Below are 21,996 nucleotides of genomic sequence, written 5' to 3'. Positions count from 1 at the left end.
ATTAGGAGATCCAGTGTCACAAAAAATATTCAAGGGATGACTTTTCAGCCTCTTACTGTCCTCTCTGGTGTTCCCTCACATTTCTTTTTTCCCTCTCCTCTCTCCTCTCTCTCTCTCGTTATGTCCTCGCTTTCTCTGTCCGTCTCTGTCTTTTGCTGTTTGTAACTCCCCAACATCTCTCTTTTTTACCTTCCCTCTCCTCCCCCTTGTGTAATTACTGACTCCCCCCTCCTCTGCCACTCTACAACACAGCCAACTTGGTTTTCTCTCCCCTCTTCACTCAGACAGGCAGATTAGAGAGTTAGTTAGTTCACTACTCCTCCCTCCTCCCTCCTCCTCCTCCTCCTCCTCCTCCTCCTCCTACTCCTCCTTTCCTCTCTCTCCTCCCATTTGTGTGTTCTGTGGATCAAACTTGTGGTCTCTCTCGTCACACTATGTCAACAGCCTGTCAAGCTTACGAACACACTGCTTAACTATTATTGATTTATTAATTAAAAGGTGCATCATTCAAAATGCTGCAGTTGCAAAAATCTTTGTTGTCAATCATCCCCCGTCTCCTTTTGCTGTTGCTATGCAGCGTTCACCAGCTAATACACAGAAATGAAAAACTTGCATCTAAAAGATCAAATATGTCTAATAATGAGGTATCCAACAAAATACCAAGAGCAGAGAGGTTTCTTTATACAGACACGGAGGCGAAGCATTCCTCCCTGGTCTCCTATGGGACAAATACACAAATACTTTTTCAGCTAGATGGCAAATTCAAACCCTGAAAGTTGGTACTGCAGTGCACAAGCGTGGACTGGAGGTTGGAGACTGAAGTGCAATCATGCTTTCCCAATTGATTTACTGCTGCTATTAATATAGATAGGTGTAACTGAACCAAAGGGAGAAAACATAATGGACTGAAATAAATTTACTGCCCTTAATCCAACTTCATTATCTTACTTACATAACAGGAGTAGGAAGAAGACCGATCTTAATCTATAAATGTTTGACTTGATATTGGTCAGTTGAGATGGTCAGATGATGCATCAGAAATGTCATAACAGATGACATTCTTTGGGCACCTGACTAAAAAAAATGACAAACGGTTCAATGGAAACATTTCTCTCTGCTGCAGCTCGCTGGTCAGGGTGAGAGGCCCCATGTTGATGATGACAAAGAGATGACTGTTCTGCTGTGTTGTGCTTCTCTAAATGTTTGGTGAGGTCCAGGATGAGGGCTGAAGTCCTGCTGAGGATGGGGCATCGCGTGGAGATGTTTGTTCAGGCTCATAATTTAACGTCAGAGATAAGAAGTTTGGTGCACTTTGTTTTTGGGGTTGCATGGATCTCAGTTTTCAAACCTAGAGAAAGTGCAGGTTACTACATTAACGATGGCTCAGTTCTATTCAAGGAGCAAGAACAAGAAAAATATAAGAATATGTTTCAAAAATGAAAATATTTTATACTTTAGTATTAATAAAACTCATGGTTGCTCCTATAACAAACCCACAGAGAATTATCATCCAACTCTCCAACAACTGCAGCTCTCGCACAATTATCAGCTTCTTTTATCTCATTGTTTTGTGGCCTAGATATTTACTGTATGGTGTTACTTGCTTTCATTAAAAGTTTGTAGTTTGTAGTACACATTTAATTTGATACATTATAGTAAATAATGTATTAAAGGGGCTGTTTGTAAGTTTTCTCTGCTGCCAAATGTGCACTTTCTTGCCAGGAGGGTCCTCTGAGCAGCACCTCATCTTCAGGGCAGATACGAGGCTGCAGCGAGCTATCAGAAACTGACTAGATGGGCTAGCTGGTTAGCATGCTAACTTCAGTAGAAGAAAAGACGTGACAGATTCAAGAGTTAACATTGGTCTTTGTTTCTACCTCTGGAGACAGCTGTTGGTGAGTAAAGGAATGAAGTTTGATTCTGAGCTTGCAATGTTTTCCTAATGCTAACGTTAGCTATGTAGCAACAGCAAAACGTACAAATAGCTCCTTTGAAATACCTGGAGGAGGTTGGGTAGCTTTCACAGCATCAAAATGAAACTTGCCTTTTCAAAGATCTTGTAGCAACATAAAACCACCACAGAGATGCAATCACAGCATATCACACAGTTAATGTATAACACACCGTTCACACTGCGATTGACTTGGTTAGTAGGTTGGTATTTCATGAGTGTGCGCAGTGTGAAAGGCCATGGCCCACTTTTCTCAGCTGCAAGCTTATTGACCGCGCACACATTGTTTTTGTTTTTGCTGGATGCTCAACTCATCCAGGGATTTCAGACATGCTTGTAACCAGTGCATACAGCACAGGATGGAAAAATATTGATCAGTTTACTCTGTTCACCCATATATGTTGCACTCCCATGTGTTATTCATGTTCCCTGTGATATCACGGACCCTGGGAGCCATGCTGGTCAGAACACACTAACACATAAACAGTTGTGGGAAAAACAGGGTGGGGTGGTCTCTAATGGAGCAGATGATGGGTTTAAGATTTAAAGAGAGGGTGAGGGAGGAAACCCCCCAGGGGGAGCAGCTTGATTAGTCATGGATTAGCCTGGGATGAGGGGGTGTGGAATGGGCTGGGGTGAGGATGGGTTAGAGGAGGGGGTCAGGAAGATAAGCATGGGGGGGGGGGCAGCCTTGATGCACCAACAGAGTGAAACCTGGCATGTCATACAACACACACACACACACACACACACACACACACACACACACACACTGTGCACTTTATAATTACAGCACCTTCCTACCAACCTTGGCTGGGTCCTGTTAAGCTGAGGTGGTCACAGGGGGTTGGCTCTGACTTAAATGGTTAGCAATTACACAAGACATAATAACCACAGGATATGTCTTAAAAGCAGTTTTCATTGATTTTTCTTTTCACCTTCAGCTGCTAAATGATCACAGTGTTCACCAACTAGTCGCTAACATCGTCTGTCATTCGGTGCTGTGCACACAGTGGGTTTATCAGAGCGTTTCAGCTTCCCCCTGGGGCTGAAGCTGGAGTTGATCAAAGCAGTGACGGTGAACCAAAACAGTAAAAGTTGAAGGCCGTAAAACCAAGACAACGAGCTGAAAGACTCTAAAACAGAGTCATGTCATAATTCTCTGTGGGTCTGACACTATGAGCGATTCCTTCCACATTACACATCGTCATTTGATCCATTATTGATATAAAATTGTGATCAGTGCAGCTTTAACTTCTTTCCCTTGCAAAAGCTGTTATTGTAACTACGAGTCTGCTCTCAATTGGCCTCAAGTAAAGGTCACCAAATGACAATAACAGTGTGAGTAAATGCTTTACAAAGTCTTGTCAAGTTTGAAAACATCTATAAACCTACCAGCAATGCTCAGCCAATACTGTAATAATAATACTATAGATCTGAAAAAGGATTGCACATAATAGTACAGTTGTTCTTTTAAGAATTAAGGCTTGTAATAAATGTAAAATAGAGTTATTTGGGATTTTCTTTCTAAATAAAAAGAGAATTTTGTTAACAGGCAATGGCAGTTGTGACTCTTTGTTTAATAACTGGAGTTTCATTTGTCACCTGATAAATTAAACAACAACATTTACAAGTTGCAACTGCAGGAACCTTACGGATATTAAGCTGTTGTCTCTAAGCCGTGGTGGTGGCAATACCAGACAGTCAGGGACACAGCAATAGCTAGAGGTCACTGAGCCGTCACCCACTACACTACGACAGTGCTCATGTGTGAGTGTATAAATGAAATGGAAGGATGTAAAGGATCATTAACATGGCTTTTCAGGCGTTTGTCATCGCGTAAAAAAGAAAGCGTCCACTTTTCATGTGCAGTGGCTGGTGAAAGGCCGCCACATTCTTATGAGTATTTTCAGACCCACTTTTTTTTTTTCTATACAGGGGTGACCCCATTTAGGGCCTCTAGATTCCAGGAAGAATAACCCTTTCACCCTTCACCTCTCTCGCACTTCCACCTAGCAACCACCCCAACAATAAACTCTAATTGGTTTACTGTCACAGCCAATCGCACGGGGATGCTATGAATTTATTCACAGAAATGACCAGTTAAGTGGCTGCTGGAGACAGACGAGGAATCACAAGATCAGGAGACTTCAAACAGTCTGATAATTAAATCCATAAGGACAAACCTGATGGAAACATGTCTCCTTTTCTTTTTTCTTTGTTTTAAATTCTATAGGAGTTTTTCTTAATGATTTTTATATTGATATAGTATATCACCTTGAAAACTGAAATATATCCTTGTTAAATCAAGTAAGGTTATAAACTGTTAATATTTAGTCAAATATGAATTTTATATATTTGAGCACAATAAACTAATGATAGTAAAATGCTCTACAAACTATTTCTAATGACTATTGAACTACCTGTAGCCTTGTTGATGCATTGGCACTCTGGCACCATCTAGTGGTAATAAACAGTAATGCACATGAGAGTAGTTCAAATCACAGTCTGTGGTTCATACTCATGTCACCATAACAGAAATTGTGAAAATCAAAATAAGTCTTACACATTAGCTGCATTATAAAGTCTGTTTTGTAGGTCCATGAAGTGAAGCCATTAATTAACCAGACTTTTCATTTTTAATTTCAAAGTTTATGTTGAATAAAATATTGCTGAAATTACACAACGTAATACTTCATTAAGTCACACAGTCAAAAAAATAGACATTATGGTTTGGCATATCAATATATTTGTGTGAAAGGGAAAAATTTATTAGATAAACGACCGATTTGAGGTTAATCCTTGCATATTTATTGTAAAAATAACCAATAAACTCAGCTGAATGTACACGACATGCCTCCCAATAATCTTGTGTCAGGTGTAATACCTGAACACATACTGGGACTCACAGTGCCTGGCAGCTAGTTGGCAAGCGAGCAGATACGTCCAAATAGATAAATAAAAGTAACTGGTAAATGGTTGAAACACAGAGTTTCTCTTAACTTTTAAGTGGTAACTGAATGTGAACTTGAATCTACTGGAAAAAAGAAAAGAAAACATCATTATGTCTTCTGTGAAAAAATAGCTGCCACAAAATAATAACCAGTTTAAATTCTGTTCAAATGAACACATTACATGATGGGTAGTGTTGATGGAGAGGTACTCGAGCTCATCTAATAGTGCTGAGGGGAATACAGCAGACAAACAACAGCCTAAGGAAACACCACACATACATGAAAATAATTCACCTGTTTAAAGAAAGTCCTGTTGAATTCACCCATACATGTGTCTGTGCTAAATTTACTGCAGATCTGCAGGAAACACAAATAAACTGTGGGTAATAAAAGACGGGCTGATAGTATTTCTGCACCAACACACTTAACTGTCCAATTCAATGATGATAATCAAAGCTATCACACATCCTGTCTCTGTGTGCTCATAAGTCCTACGTGTGTGTGTGTGTGTGTGTGTGTGTGTGTGTGTGTGTGTGTGTGTGTATGTGTGTTGGTTTTGTGTGTGTGAGTGTACAAGTTGGTCCATTCTGACAATTAGAGCGAAAGAGCTTTCGGCTCACTGCTCATTGTTTTTGTGCCAGAGCAACACAAGTACTCATTTATTAGGCACTAAGAAGCTGATGATCTGTTTTCTCTCTTTTCTAAAATAACTCTACTTTTCTAATTAGCGATCAAATGCCCCCAGTGGCTCATGGATTAATTCAGCTCCAAAGATCAACTGCAGAGTTCAACTTTGAACACTTATGACATTTTTTAACTGGCTCTGTCAAACAAGCATAAAATCATCTGTCAAAGGGGGTGTTTTTTTTTTGTGTTGCTTTTCTTTTGTGTGTATGATTGAACATTTTACTCCCCCCCCCCCCTAGTATGTTTGATTGACACGTCCTCTTAACCAACCCTAACTCCAGAAAGCTAGGTGGGCGGGCCGCAAAGGTCAACAGGGAGGACCTGTTCCCAGGTAATGGTATACCACATGAACACATTTTCAGACGCTCACACACATGCACACTGTAGCCTGAAGCCCGAGCAGTCAATGAAGCCTGTGTTGCAAAGCTGTTTTTTCTCATGCACCTCCCCCTCCCTCCCTCCACACCTCCCATCCTCTTCCGCTCCTCCTACAGAGTGTTTTCATTTCATATTTCAAGGCCATGTTCAGTCAGGAAATGTTGAACTACATCATTTATACGCTCTTGTTGAAAACACTGGACAAAGAAAGGCTCATAAGACACCAACACAATCACTGTGTGGAGTAGTGAGTCACTATCCACATTTACTCTGACGCAGCCAACGGAGCCACTGATATGCATCAATAACATGACTAAAAAAAGCCAGTGCACAGGCCAGAAACAGAGCAAAGCTTCAGGAAAGTACTGCAAATAACTGGCTGAAATGATAGAATTAATAAATATTAAACTGTAGTAAAAAAATAACAAGAAAAAACTTGCAGAAAAAACTAAAACTAAACAGAAGATAAAATCTGAGGAGAGCATGAATGTAGTGGATGGTGTTTTCCACCGTGACACCCTAAATCATGCGGAAAAACACTTCATTTCATATATTTTTATCACTTATAAGTAACTTACAAGTTGTATAAGTGAGAAAAAGGTTAATTTGTTCATGAAAGTATGTTTTCAATATGACACATGAGTTGGCAACTTAAGTTTTGTCCAACTTGTAATTTGCAGCTCCATCACTGAGGGGCAGCAGCAGCTTCTGGCCGCGGCTCTGCACACAGTTGAGGTTGAGCGGTGATCGCATGAGTGGGACAGAACCCGTGTGTCTGATCGAATCTCTTTTGTGTGCGGGGACGGCAGGTGGGAGACGGAGAATGCCAGGAATGTCAGAGATGATGATGCACAGGCTCAGACATACACAGAGACGCACACACACACACACATACACACACACACACTCTTTGAACCTCCAGCTCAACCTCAGTGGAGACAAAGGAACGACCTACAGGCAATGTGGGGTGGGGTGGGGTGGGAGTAAAGAGAGTGACTTTAAATCTTTTGCCATCATTTATCTGCAAACCCTGCCTGGCAAGATGCACAGTATATAGTACGACTATTTAATGCCATCCTTTTGCATGGGAAAAGAGGGGGAGGATGGGCGGGGTAAAGGAGGGACAGAAGGAGAAGAAAAGAGGTAGACATCAACATAAGTGCTTCTTTAGAACAGAGGACAAGAAGAGATAATAAGATGAGAAAAGCAAAACAGGATAAAACCCAAAGTCAGAAAGGTTATCAGGAGGAGAGTTTGACCCGAGGGTAGGTTTAACCCAAACAACTGACCTGACCACACACACACACACACACACACACACACACACACACACAAAAGAAGAATGACCGAAAAAACATTTATGCACTGGGCCAAAACCTCTCTCTCTAGACTGTGCGTTCTCTTGTATATGCATGTGCCATTATAAGTCACAGCTCCCATTCAGAGCCAACAGAGCATGTGCAAGTAGAATCTAGATTGCGTCGTGCTGAGTGACAAATCATGTTGTACTGTGTGCTGGCTAAATGCTATCAGACAACACAATCAATTTAAACCCTGTGTGTTCTTCATGAAAGCCTGCATCGCTAACATTAAGCTAGTTTTTTGGGTAATGACTGGGGCAGGCATCCAGAGGAGTCTAGAGGAGTCATGGCGCCTCATATAGAAACACGTTCGACTAGACAGAATCAGGAATGTGGTGGAGGGTAAATTCAGTTTATCTAACTTTCATTATCTTAAAAGGCTTCCTCCATTTTTAAGTGGTCTAAATTCAACTTGTGTCGTCAACTGTCAACCCTAATGTGTCCGTTGGCAAGAATCCCAGCAAGCTCCAGGTTATGTCCTGTACGTGACCTCTGACCTCCCTGTGGACAGTGACTTTCCACAGGCACTGTGTGTGTGTGTGTGTGTGTGTGTGTTTGTGTATAATATCACTTTTTCAAAATGCAAGGAAGTGCGATAGACTCCCAATGTTCTCTGCTGTGTTGAAAGTTCATGCATTCATGCATGAACCCAACCACAGGATGTGAACTGTGACAGTCTTGCGTCCTTACACTAACAGCGTCCCGGTGACTCTTCTACCGTTAATAAATGTAGTGCTTCATTGATTTAAAAAAATTAATGGTTGAGGTGAACCCAGTGCATTAAAAAGTGGTTCTGACCAAGCACGTTACACGTGGCCACAAATGACATCTACAGGTTGACTGCAAATCCTAAAACATAGTGTAACCGAAGCACAAATGAAGAGTCATAAATAAGGTTTGCCAATGTTAGTTATAATGTCTCTCTAAAGTTTGCTGACATTAGCCACAGTCCAACTGAGTAACACTGCTGAATTTCTTTTTTTAAATATTTTGATTAAATCTTTCATTTTTCAAGGGTAGATTTTGTTATTGTCTTTCAAAAGTTACATAATCATTAAACGGCAAAACAAAAAGCTAATAAAACATGGTAAGTTTAATGGTAATGAGCTAGCACACTAATTTAGCATTGATTTTGAGTTGTATTTCCGGTCCCCGAAGTACATCTTAGTCTGATATACGCTCTCCTATTAGATCTGTTCTGGTCTCCACCAGCTCCAGAGAAAAACATCTGGCTAGCTGCTAAATGATAACGCTAACCAGTGCTAGTAGTCGCTAACTTTTGCCTGGCTGCTCTTCGGTGTTGAGTACGTAATGTACAATCATGATAGTTTTCCATGAGTGACACTTTACACATCGATCTAAGTCATTTGATTCATTATTGATATAAAATATAAGTTAGTGCAGCATGAAAGTAAGCTGTTATGATTATGATAAATGTGAATTAAATTAGTCTCATTGTAAATGGCAAGTGATTGCAGCTCACGCTCTGCAACACAAGAGCTGATTGGTTTAATGGTTTACAGGCTGCCTGCAGATCCACAGGTTATTAACGCCACGGATGAACTTCTGACTTTCGAAAACACACACATGCACACACACATTACACACACACACACACACACACACACACACACACACACACACACACACACACACATGCACAAGTTCGGTCAATGCCACACTGTAAGGTCTACAACATACTTCAGATAAAAGAATGCATTGTTAACGAGTTGCTAGGAGGTCAGAGGTGAACATCTGCGGATGGACAGTTTCCATTACATCAAGTGTCCCTGGCTTTCACCCATCCACCCCCACCCCCCCACCCCCTGCCATCCTCTCACCCTTACTTCACCCTCTAAAATACATACTCACACACAGACACAGAGATGCAGAGAGAGACTAAGAGGTCATCCAGTATGCAGCTGGACCTTTTTTTTTCCTTCCATGTGCTAAAGCCTGCTGCGATCAGAAGAACAGCAGATATTAAATACATTCATGTAGTAAATGCATTCTCACAATTTAATGCACCTTCTCTGGAAATACAAAAGACATAATTGTAGACATCATTTCTTCATGTAGGCTTAATAAATTCTTAATTTAAGATGACCCCTTTTACAATGAATCATCCGAGCCAGTCAATAAATTAAGTTTCTGTAAATATGTGGCACCATAGATACAAGCTGCTACGCTATTTACATCCGCTAACGTCCTGCTTATGCATGTATAAGGCAAAGGGCTTTGAATGTGGGACTCTCAGTGTGTGTGTGTGTGTGTGTTTGGGGTGTTTGCTCAGCTGCGAGTGTTGTTCTCAAGGCAAATAACCCCTCAGAGTTTCTCGCATCGCCTCATCTCCTCCTCTGATACGAATGTTGATGAAACACAAGGGAGGCACAGTGATGGGGAATTCTTGTGCTCATGCAAAGTGTCACTATCGGTGTCGTGGTGGAAGGCGTGAATCCCACTGTCACTGATGTGACAAACGAATGCATTCATGGCACCGTAAGAAGTTTTGGACAATAAGCACAGTGAGGTCCTGCAGGTCAGTGATGTCACTCCTGTTTGTGTTTTGGAAGTTGCTCGACATTGTGTATTGTGACAGACATTTGATGTGAACTGTGCGGAATGAAAGACAACCTCCAGAGGAATGTGACGGGAAAATATTATCTCATGTTCCCCTCTGCTGTCCCTCTGGCAGAGCACCCTCTGTTGACGTCCACCCACCCGAGCCCTCATCACAAAATTCACTATTGTTCTTGAACTGCAGAAGTTCACTGATGTGCAGGGTGGTACTTTCCCTCTACCCTTCTTCTGTCTGTCGCCGTGTCTGTTGAGACACAGTGCAAGTGGAGATGTGTGTGGGTGCGGTCATCACTTCAGCAGTAACACCACCCGCAACTTCCACCTCTCTTTACATGCCGATAAAAACATGAGTCCAGTCAAATGTCCCCGAGCGTCTGTTCTCTTTGAGTAATAGGACTCAATGAAATTTATAAACTCTCTTCACCAAGAAAACTCATCCTATCTGCACGAGGATTTCACAGGAGGTCACAGATGATACACAATGCACATACACAGCAGGAGGCAAATTAATATTTTTATATAAAGTAGCAAATTCATTTTTTAATAATAAGATAATAAATGGAGATCAGTTGTTTCCACAGAAACACGTGGTACTTATTCTACAATGTTTGTGGTTGTTGCGTCTAAGTAGCAATTTTAATGGTTTAGCTACTAATTAAACTATTACAACTAAATGTTTTACAAACTGGATGTGTTCATGAGAATTTGTTTTAGTGAATTCATTCTACATTGTTATATTGATTTTAGATATTGGCCTGGTGTGACACCACTGCACCAACAGCAATGAAAAAGACGAATTTCTACTGAGCGAACAGATGAAATCTACTGAATATTACTTATATTTTGAAAAAGTAGATGAATTTCGTGCATATTGTCTGTCGTATCGTTAATATGTTGTTATACATTTGTTCTTTTCTGCTTTTTAAAAGAAGAAATCCTGCTTCACTTGTTATAATTTCTTCCAAATTTGTCGAATCGATGGCGAAACTTCTTGTTCATATACAAAAAAAGTTTCAGGATTGTTGTAAGGGGCGATGTCGGTGTAGATCTTTCTTCTAGTGTTACTTCTGATAAAGTAGAAATGAGATCATGGAGCTCAGTCACATTTAATTTAGTCTAATTACACATTTAGTCTAATACTGAAACCTGGCAATATTTTTGAAAGTGCTGACAAATGCAGAACTAGTCCCTGAGAAGTAATTTTGTTTCAAACTCATGTCCATTTCATCTCCATGTCTTAATCTTACCATTAATGTTTTACGACATCTTTTTCAGAGGCTTGGTCAGTGACATACTGTTACTCTCACGGAGCACTGACCACCAAGACGGAGACTAAAGAGCAGTCAGCAGCACTTCCACACCGCCGCAGGGAATGACAGAGGATGAGTGGAGGAGGAGGGTTTGAGCTGCTGTGTCTAATCCAAAGGTAAATAGTAATATAATATATTAATATGGCAGCTGTGGCACCGAATGCTGATGTGTGGAGCGCTTCTTTAAAGATATAGGAATAATTATTATACACAATCAAAAAAGTAATTATACTACAAATGAAAGTGCATAACTTTTTCCAGCTAAACTCATAATGAGGCTGAGGAAAAACCGATTTTAATTGTGATAAAATTCAGTTAAATATGGTCAAATTTAATTTCCAAATCAACAGTATGATGCTTCGTCATGAGTGGGATATTTCTGCTCTCTATGAAATGCTTTAGGAGCTGTAAGTGTTTTCCATCTGATCACCCAATTAGATTACACAGGAATTGAGGAAATGTACAGAGAGCAGCCAGATTATTCCATCACATTCCACATGGAGGGACTAACACAGGATACGGGTCACAACATCATGTGGACGGCGTTTGTGTTGTTGGTAATTTAGTGTTTCAACAGACGGACTCGTCCGTAAAGGGAACGAGTGTGTGGGTGTTTGTGCAGAAACTCTCCGTCTGCAAACAGCAGCAGGTCCATAATTTCAGAAGCCACAGACCCAAATATGCAAAAGCATAGCTGAGCATAAACACCCACTGAAAGACTGAAAGGCTTGACCCGCCCCTTTAAGCCCGGGCAGCTCCTGCAGGTTACCTCAGAGTGAGAGCGTAAACATGATGTACGTGCTGCATGTTACATAAAATCCAACGGACAGGATTGCTTACATTTGGAGAAAGAAGAGGAGGATTTGATTTACTGCGTGTGATGTTCAGGGGCCTGTTTCATCAAGCAGGATATATAGACTGTAGAAATACAGTACGAGACTGTTCTTAATGATAGATGACAGATATTGCTCTGAAACACACCGTCTGTGTTTCCCTGTTCCTCGCGCCTCAGGTTATTATGGTCAGTCTGCCAGGTACACGACTGGCGTCTCATGATGTCATCTCGTCAGCTCTCTGGACTCGCTTTGATCTGATCAGTCGGACTCATTTAAATACTTTCACTGAATTATCAGCAGACAGAGTCGAGATGCTGCGGATGATTGTCGGCTGAGGAGACACAAGTCCTACATGAGAGAGAGATGCAGCAGTCTGCCGCCGCTCGTACTGTATATATGTGTGTGTAAACTAACACACATGCTAATGCTAACACTCAGTGATGGAGTGTCATGGTAATTTAATGACTTTGGTGATCCCCTGACTTTTTCTCTAGAGCCGCTGAAAGAAAACCCTCAAAATATCAAAAAAAATAAAGTTTTTACACTTTATTGAGGCGGAAAATTTGTGTTTTTGACGATGTTTTGACAACTACCAGAAGAATTGCTGTGAAATTTCTGACAGACGTTCATGGTACTGGGAGGAAAAACTGTAGTTTATTTTATTCAATACTTTGGTTTATCATCAAATGATCTGTAATTAACAAAGGCTTTTCATGCTAACATGCTAGACCAACGTTGTACCTGCTAAACATCAGCATGTTAGCATTATTAAGGCAAGCATGTTAGCATGCACATATTAGCACATAGCTCAAGTTCAGCTTCACAGAGTTGCTAGCGTGGCTGTGGACTCTTATAGGTTAAATATTTAAATCACTTTTCAAACAAAAATGCCAGATATTTGCTGGGTTTCGATTCTTCTTAAATTATGGTGAACGTCTTTAGTTATGGGACAGTTGTTTGGATTTAGCAGAAAATTTGAAGAGATTACTTTGGACTCTCAGAAAAATCTGCATTTTTTAAAACTATTTTCTGACATTTTTTTTTAAGAAAGTAATGAGTATCTAATGAAAACATGTTAATTATATAATGAATACGACAAAAATAATCATTAGCCCTAAACTGAACATCTGATTTGGTTTTGCATGTCTTGTTTTTTGTGGTTATGAGACGACAGGCTAAGAATTGAAGAAACTATGTGTTAATATTGTCTTAATATTATATTCACATGTAAAGCAGGCAGTAACAATACATGTGAATATCTCAAATAACAGTCGTAAAGTTTGCACAGTAACGAATACTGCTAACCGGATCTCTCGCTCAGTAAAAAAGACTTTCTTTGTGTTTCTTTGCCCCCAAAGCATAGATAGTGTGGAACAGATGATAATGATTCATAGCCAACTTTTTAAGCCGTAACCGTGGAAACGGTGTACCCAAACAACAACAACAGCAGCCACCCAGTGACATTTGAATGTTTCCTTTCTAAAATACCAACGACAGTAACGGCTGTGAATGTGAGTTTTTTCAGGTCAGTCTAATAAAAAAAGCTTCTAGATACTGGTTCAACGTCCTGCAGCAACACACGAGCTTTTTCTCTTCTCGTCACACACACACACACACACACACACACACACACACACACACACCGAGAACTACATCATCTCAGTGAGCATCACATCATGGAAAATACGAGACCATTTTCAACGGAAAACCTCAAAAGAAAAACACCCATTCTTATTGTAAAGTTTCCAGTCCCGTTAAAATCCCATCGAGCGGACCGTTACACACATACAGCAATGACACCTTTCTACAGTTGGCCCATTGTGTCCAGCTGTGTTCAAATCAAAGTCACTCTGGCTCAATGAGCACATTCCAGACAGGACGCCGCTGCAGCGAGGGCATTCAGGCCTCCAATATACTGACGACATTTAGGTAGAGCTCTTTCATACACTTCTATGACATGCTCGCCTGCCAGGTTTTTTAGACTCGTAAAACACTAAAAGGAGGTTTTGCTGGGCAGTTTTGTTCCAGTAACATCAGAGACCAAATCAGGTCAAGAGTGGAAACGGTTGAAAAGGGCTCATAGGTAAAACTAAACTCACGGGCGACTGAAGGTGAATAAAATGCAGGAAGCTGAAAATATGATGTTTTCTAGAAGTAACCTGAGTTCACCGAGCGAACATTGAGCCACTGACGGGATAAAAATAGGGCTGTTATTGAGGATTTCAACCCCAACAAGACTGAAAATTGTCAACGATGAAATGCGACTAGGTTTTACTGTACAGACAAGCGTCTCGTCCAAAACAGACTCCCACTGGGCTCCACTCACAATCATTTATATTGGCTAAACATGGAGCCCTTTCAGAGCAACTCAACCGACAGTAAATGGAAAGTGAAGGTTCCTGGAGGCGAGGAATAAGAGAGATTCTGAGGGGACAGAGCGAAGTTTGAAATGTGGAAAACAGTAAGAGGGAAGTCTGTGTTTCAGCTGCGCCCAGCACACTGAACCTGTTCTCTGAAAAACCTTGTTTTACTGTACGTGTGAAAACAGCATGTGTTTTCATATTGTCTTTGTAAAGAAAAAATTTTGCAAGTGGCTAAATAAAAGGACGCTTTCAGATTTCTTAACTCTGGAGGGTTTTCAAAAAAAAAAAGGTGCCAAACCAACAACTTTCTTATCATGAACGAAAAGCAACCGAAAGAGAAAGAGATGCTTTGTACTGTAAATATGGATGAGCAACATGATCTGATTTCACACCAGATATAAGTGTGAACCACCCTGTGCCAGATTAGATAGATAGATAGATAGATAGATAGATTGGTTGTCACAGATAAAAGAAACAACGCTGACTAAAGGTTTCACACGGGGGGAACAAACAGCGTTCTCCTGACCCATCCGACCACCGGCCGCACATCCCGACCCGCCTCCTCCCAACACAGACTTTGTCTAAATACGACGTCACAAAGAAAGGAAGAAAGAAAGGAATAAGACTGAGTTAGCTTCGCTCCAGCAGTCTGGAGACATATCACTTTGATATTCCAAGCTTGTTCGGGGGGGGGGGATTTGAACATATGATTTTAAAGTCATAAGACGGTCTCTGTAATAATCGAGCCTCTGGCGGTCCGCAGTGTGATGAGCTGTGTTTATCGTGTGATGATAATAATAATAATAATCACTGAGCCGCAGAAACACCGACTCCTTTCTGACTCCGTAAATGTCTGGGAAAAGAAAATCTTTTCTGTCACCCGCTTGCACACCGACACATGCTGATGTTAAACTGGCACAGCATCAAGTGTGTTGTCGAGATCCCACTTCAAAGCTCAATGTGACGACCCCCCCCCCCCCCACCCCCCTGCAAACTAAACACTTAATTTCTCACCCTGGTGCAGCGTTTGACTTGTCTGCCACTTCCAGCTACTTCATTGCACACACACACACACACACACACACACACACACACACACACACACACAGGATGAAGAGAGGAAGCCCGGTCTATTGCCAAACAATCAACCTGTCTCTCTCCTACAGAGCTGTATAAGAAGAGTCTCACAGCAGGGAGTAACCTAAATGAAAAACGACCACAGCAGACAGAGGTGTGAAAATGGAGATGGACGGGGGGGGGGTGACCCCTATCATGTGTCCTGTAATGGGTCTGTAAGGGAGCAGGGGATGACTGATGAAACTTAAGTGCAGCCATTGTGTCGCCATTAAAGAAATTGGCGGCACAGTAAAAACACAGTGGTGTAGGGTGGAAAAGAAGCAGGTGTTTAGGTCTCAGGAGGAGTTTAATAAAATAAAAAAACACTACAGAGTTGCTTTATGGGAAATGTAGGATCCTGTGCTTTTTTTGGGGGGTTTGACCCATACTACCTACACTGGCGACATCAGTTGGGATTGGTCCACCTTATACACATCTGTGTAGTCATCTAAGTCCATTAAGGTCTTCAGCAGGATGCTACACCTGCAGCAGCATTATGTGTTTCTCAGAATAAGAAAGGGATTTTCATCTGCGTCTCTGTGTGTTTGTTACAAAGACCAAGAAGAAGAAGAAGAAGAAGAAGAAGAAGCAGCTTTTATAACAACTGAGAGAAACGACAGCATTATGGTAAAGCAGCTTGCTGAGACTTGCTCTCTAAGCACCTTCTTCCCTAGTTCTGCCCGCCAAGCTTTCTATTCCTCACACAGTTTTTTTTTTTTTTTTTCAGTTTCTAACGTATAAAACCACAAAATAGTTTTTACACTTTGAGATGGAAAAATCTGCTCAATCTCGCTGCTTGATGAAAACAGCAGATTTGCATGGAGTGATGAGGAGACAGTAACCTTCCTCAATGAAACAAACATAAACGCCATATCCCCATCATGTTTTCTACATCTGAGGTTCGACTGCTGCAGTTGCAGCCTCTTCCTCTGCAGCAGTTTAATGGCACCCTACTGGAGAGTCAACGTCGCCTGCTGTTTATCTCGATGGGTATTTGCATAACAGTGGTGGGGGGAAATGTGCGCCAATTAACATTTTCTTTTACTGCTTTTCTGGAAATGTGGTTAAAATTTGCACCAGATTAGCATGAAAACTTGACTGTGTTGAAGTCTAAGCTTCAAAAGCTGTTTCTCCTGCCGACTCTTTTAAGTGTTAAAACAAGAACCTGCTGAAGACTTTAAAAATAACGCAGTAAGAAATGCTACTGTAACTTAGGTGCTGTAGGCATCTAGCTAGTTAGCCAGACATGCTAACATTTGCAGCTTACATACATTCAAAGCAGTCACAAGCCATTCCTTTTTACTCTTGTACTCCTGCTTTTGGAGAAGATGATAAAAAAAAAGAAACCAATCTATACATACAGCACTAAGCTAAGCTAATCAGGGACGTGGTTCGCTGAACAGTGAATTGGCATAAAGTTACTCGCAGTGTTTTTAGCCTTAAAGAGATTTACAACCCGGCAAATTCTCCGTAGGAATCCAAAACTTGTTGCACACAATATAAAATAATTCTATAATCAATTACGTACATGAGGAATAAATATATGCATGAATGCTTTTGCGTTTAATATGTTTGCACACATCCATCTGTCGTTTCAGGTCAGATTCAAACATCTCTCTTAGTATAAAATCTAATCAGAGCATTACAGTAAATGATACGACCGTGTTGGTGCAGTCACATGAGAGAATAAAAGGATGCCTGGATGATTAGACTTTAATCTAATGATTCTATATAGTCAGTACTTTAGCCTTTAGTTATACATGGGATATACATTCAAGACAAATATTCTTAGTGTTACACACATAAGAACTTTACTGACCCTTATAAGTGCTGATATCTCAGCTGTGTGTTTCTTTATAGTTACAGTTAAAGAAGCATGAATGTTACCTTCTATAACCTGCAGGGCAGCGGCCAGCCAGCACAGCAGGAAGAGATGCAGGGCAAGAGACCACCTGAGGAGACACATCAGTCACTGGAGCCACACTTTAAGCTTTGACTTCAAAAGGTAGAAAAAATCCTTCGTAAAGATGTTTTTAGCAAATGGAGACAACATTGATTTAAATGAGCTTCTGTTGCACGTTACTGTGTGTCAATGAAAAGAAGCTGCGGCCAGAGGAAACGCTGCCTCATCTCAGGTCTTCTCTGAGGTGTAACTCAAGTGGTTTATAAAAGTAAAGTTCATTTAAAAATCTGTCTGTTTTCTTTACATGGAAAAAAACAAAAAAAAAACAGGTAGTAAGTGAAGTGTCTTACCCTTGAAACATTTTAGCAACTCAATGAATAAAAATCCAGGTTTGGAAGTGAACTCCAAGTGCATGTGTGTGATGAAATTCAGGGCAAACTCCGTGGTCCCTCTGCCCCACTCTGCAGACCTGAAATCACACTGTGCTCTCTCTCTTCCTCTCTCTCTCTTCCTCTCTCTCTCTCTCTCCCTCTCTCTCTCTCTCTCTCTCTCTCTCTCTCTCTCTCTCTCTCTCTCTCTCTCTCTCTCTCTCCCTCTCTCTCTCTCTCTCTCTCAGTACAAAGGCTGTCTCAGTTCGGAGCTGAGTGACTGTAAGGCCCACGGAGTTGGGAAATTTGACTCCCTTGGAGGAAAAAAAAAAAAAAAAAAGCCCCTCCACCCTCACTCACTCAGTGGACCCTCTCTCTCTAACCTGCTGCTGCTTGAGTCAATTTCCTTTCATTAATAACAACATGATGGCTATTATGATGTCTGTGCACATTTGTGGCTGTTACTTAAGTTAAATCTGTTCATCCATGAGTCTCCCTCTCAAATATATTATTATTATTATTATATACCTCTCCGATTCTTTTCAGACCCTTTTATTTCATGAGAAGTTTTTTAGACTGGTGATAAATAAACAAAACCACTTTTTAATTAATGAATGAAATACACAATAGAACTTAACATAGCTGGATTAATGTGTTAAGTGTCCCTGGGGCAAAGATTTGCCGTTGGGCTCCTCGTCCGAAGTTTTTGTAAACTTCACCAACGTATTACATTTCACTCGCTAACACAAGGACAGGCAGCCGCTCTAACTGCTGTTACACTGCATCCATCCATCCATCCATCCATCCATCCATCCATCCATCCATCCATCCATCCATCTATCCATCCATCCATCCATCCATCCATCTATCCATCCATCCATCCATCCATCCATCCATCCATCCATCCATCCATCTATCTATCCATCATCCATCCATCCATCCATCCATCCATCCATCCATCCATCCATCCATCCATCCATCCATCTATCCATCCATCCATCCATCCATCCATCCATCATCCATCCATCCATCCATCCATCATCCATCTATCCATCCATCCATCCATCCATCCATCATCCATCTATCCATCCATCTATCCATCCATCCATCCATCTATCCATCCATCCATCCATCTATCCATCCATCCATCCATCCATCCATCCATCCATCCATCCATCCATCTATCCATCCATCCATCATCCATCTATCCATCCCTCCATCCATCCATCCATCATCCATCTATCCATCCATCTATCCATCCATCCATCCATCTATCCATCCATCCATCCATCTATCCATAACTGCATATGTATATGTTATATATCATTCCTTTGCAGCGCCGCGCTTTTTGCTCCAGAAAGGTCATTTGTCATGTAATTTTATGACATCACCAGCTGTTTTCTAGTTGCTGTCGTTGTTTTCAGTTCTTTAATCAGTCACACGAGAAAATATTTTCTGCCCGTGATCAGACGCAGAAACAGGAAGACGAAACCCCTTTACTTCCAGAGCTGTGGCGTGTTTGACACTGAAACAACAACGACCAAATAAATACGCAGAGATTTTAATTTCTCAGATTTTTACATTTAACAGCGGCCCGGAGAAATACCTCGTCCACCTGATGCTGGATTTTTCTTCCCCAAGCCAACAGAGACAAAGCTTCAGGGGTTAACAGGGAGTCTCAGTGAAATTACTCATGTTGTGATGTTAACACCCCACTATTAGCAGATGCTGGAATGATAATGGGATGAAGAGAAAGAAAGGTACCCTCCCTTTCCTCCTCTCCCACCCTCAGCCTCTGTCCTTCTGTGTCTCTGCAGACCCCCCCCCACCCCCCCCCCCCCGCCCCCCCAATCCACTATTTTCCCTTGTTAGCTCCTCTCCTACATTTCGCTCTCGCTGATCAGCCAAAGCTAAGGTCAGGGGAAGCTGTGGGAAGACGGCATTGCGTGATGAACGTCGTCTTTGTTGTGAGATCCTGTGATTGCTGTTAGTAAAGAACAGGGGGCTATTTACACATGGACCAAACTGAAATTGTGTGCATGTAGGAATAAAAAACAGGAACATATCCAGAATTATATGATTTATCTAAGGAGCAAAGATCCGTGTGTGTGTGTGTGTGTGTGTGTGTGTGTGGGGATTTTGGGTTTTTACCCGTCAATGTGGAAACTGGAAAGAAAATTACACCACAGCGATTTCACTTTACTTTTTACTGTCAATGTTTTGTTTGAATGAAAAGAAAAAACAGCAACTGGTCTTTTTTTTCCAAAGTTAATCGGCCACCTGACCTGTTCGGCACAGCCACACCGGGGAGCTAAATGCTAACATCAGCATGCTAACATCCTCACAAAGACAATGCTAACATGCTGATATGTAGCAGGTACGGTTGTGTGTCCGATGCTGATGTTGGGGGCTTTGCTCCCAGCGGCTGGTCAACATGTTGGATGACCTATGGGTCGAGCTTTCATGAAGGATGCACTGTTTGTTTTTCATTTAAGCCGTTAAACTTTTGCCCCACCTGTGGCAGAAACAAGCACAGTGCACTAGTCCGTGAACAAGGGTGGGAATGTGTTTGTGTGCAGCTGTAAGGTTTTAGTAAACGGTAGGGCTTCGTGTGGCCCTCCAGTCAAAGGGGGCCTCTGTGCGGAGCTGGTCATGAGGCCCGTCTCGTGTTGATGATGTCATGTCTTGAGGCCCCCCCTCCCCCTGAGGACAGATCACGGCAAGGTCTTACATTTACTCTTTTAATTTTTCTTTTTTTCACCTCACTAAACAGCAACAACAGAATTTTTCTCACGGAAAAGATCTTGCAAAAACTTTGAGGATAAAACCTCCCATGTTCAGAGAAATGAAGACTGTGAACCCATCATTTAGCCCTCTTGTTTTTCATGAGCTCTTTTTTTTTTTTTTATACTCTGACACTTGTGGTCATTGTGTTTTTTTTTATGTGGATCCTGGCCAGAAGACAAGATTGCCATTGAGGAAACAATAAAGTATCAAATTAGGTTCTGAATCTCAGCCTGTGTTTCAAACCGGGCACAGAGTCGGGATTACAGACAGCAGACTGTGGCGGAGTTGTAGTTCAGACAGCGATCAGAGCATCAGACCGGGTAGGTTGTTGTTGTTGTCCTGTGCGTGCTGACCCAGCTAAACCGCTCTGTGGGACAAACAGGAAGCCATTTATCCTGGGCCAAGTTTCCTGACAGCTTCTTACTGCAGCTCCAAGATTGTCTTTGTTCTTTTGTGAGCCAAGAGACAATGATGATTTTAGGATTCAATTGAATTTTGGAAACTGAGCCTGGGCCAGTTATGTAAGAGATGACAACAATCCAGCTCTGCTCTCATCTGGGTCAGACAGGAGCCCGTTCCGTTTGACCATATATGCCCTGCTGGGAATATGCAACAATAGAAAATCTATTTTTAACAAGGGATGCTATCACGTTAAAAATAAACGAGTGTTAAACGCAGGATTGATTTCTTAATGGATAAGATTATCTTGAATAACAGTGGAGTCCGATAATGAAACCAAAGCAACGCGGGCGAGTGTGGCTCGTCAATAATCATAATATTCATCTGCTGAGTTCACGTTAGCATGCATGCTAACTCGCTAACTGCTTTGTCTGAACTGGACTGGACTCTCATTACAAAGTGGGTCAAAATAACAGGAAGGAAGAGCCGCGTCGAGAAGAAGGCAATCAGAGGATTTTTACGCCGCTGCTCTGGACGTGCCTGAGCGACCACGCGCTCAGCTTCATTTCCTCTGTAGGCTCACTTCCTGCTTTGGCCTTTCCTGCCTTTTTGAAGTGTGTTTTGTGGCATGTTATGGGTGGTTCTTTTCTGACTTTGAATCAACAATTCTCACTTTGGGTGAGACCATTGTCAGCGTCATAATCTACCCAGGCAAATTATCCCAAAGGCTCTGATACAGATGGACACAGTGCGTAATCTTGTTTTGACGTCAGTTGTTCAAAACTGAACTAAAAGCAGCAGCAACTCCCAATTTAAAACCATGTTTTTTACAGTAATGCATCTACTGGCTGTGAAGAAAAAACTAGTCTAGTAAAATCTAAATAAAAACACTTTTAAAACGTTTTTTTTGTCCCTCCAAGAATCTGTGGAAATACAGTTTCTGTTTGGTAAAAGTGTGCGACCCAGAGACATTCTTCATTTGATGTTGTTGTCGTCGTCGTTG

The 21,996-nt window shown here is 41.5% G+C and overlaps 1 protein-coding gene across 1 annotated transcript in view; it reads right to left on the bottom strand.

Annotated features, from left to right (window-relative positions):
- The window catches only part of LOC111223804 (collagen alpha-1(XVIII) chain-like), a 41,750-nt gene extending 23,950 nt beyond the window's left edge, over positions 1–17,800 (bottom strand). Inside the window, exons 1-2 of the mRNA XM_022748080.1 lie at positions 17,790–17,800; positions 17,424–17,488 (exon numbers count right to left, since the gene is read on the bottom strand). Coding sequence (XP_022603801.1) covers positions 17,424–17,488; positions 17,790–17,800 — 76 coding nt within the window. The remainder of the gene's footprint in view (positions 1–17,423; positions 17,489–17,789) is intronic.
- Positions 17,801–21,996: the final 4,196 nt, after the last annotated feature.

The sequence above is a fragment of the Seriola dumerili genome, unplaced genomic scaffold, assembly GCF_002260705.1.
Source record: "Seriola dumerili isolate Sdu_G_001 unplaced genomic scaffold, Sdu_1.0 BDQW01000116.1, whole genome shotgun sequence".
In the NCBI taxonomy this organism is placed as follows: Eukaryota; Metazoa; Chordata; class Actinopteri; order Carangiformes; family Carangidae; genus Seriola; species Seriola dumerili.
This window is presented reverse-complemented; position numbering and strand designations above follow the sequence as displayed.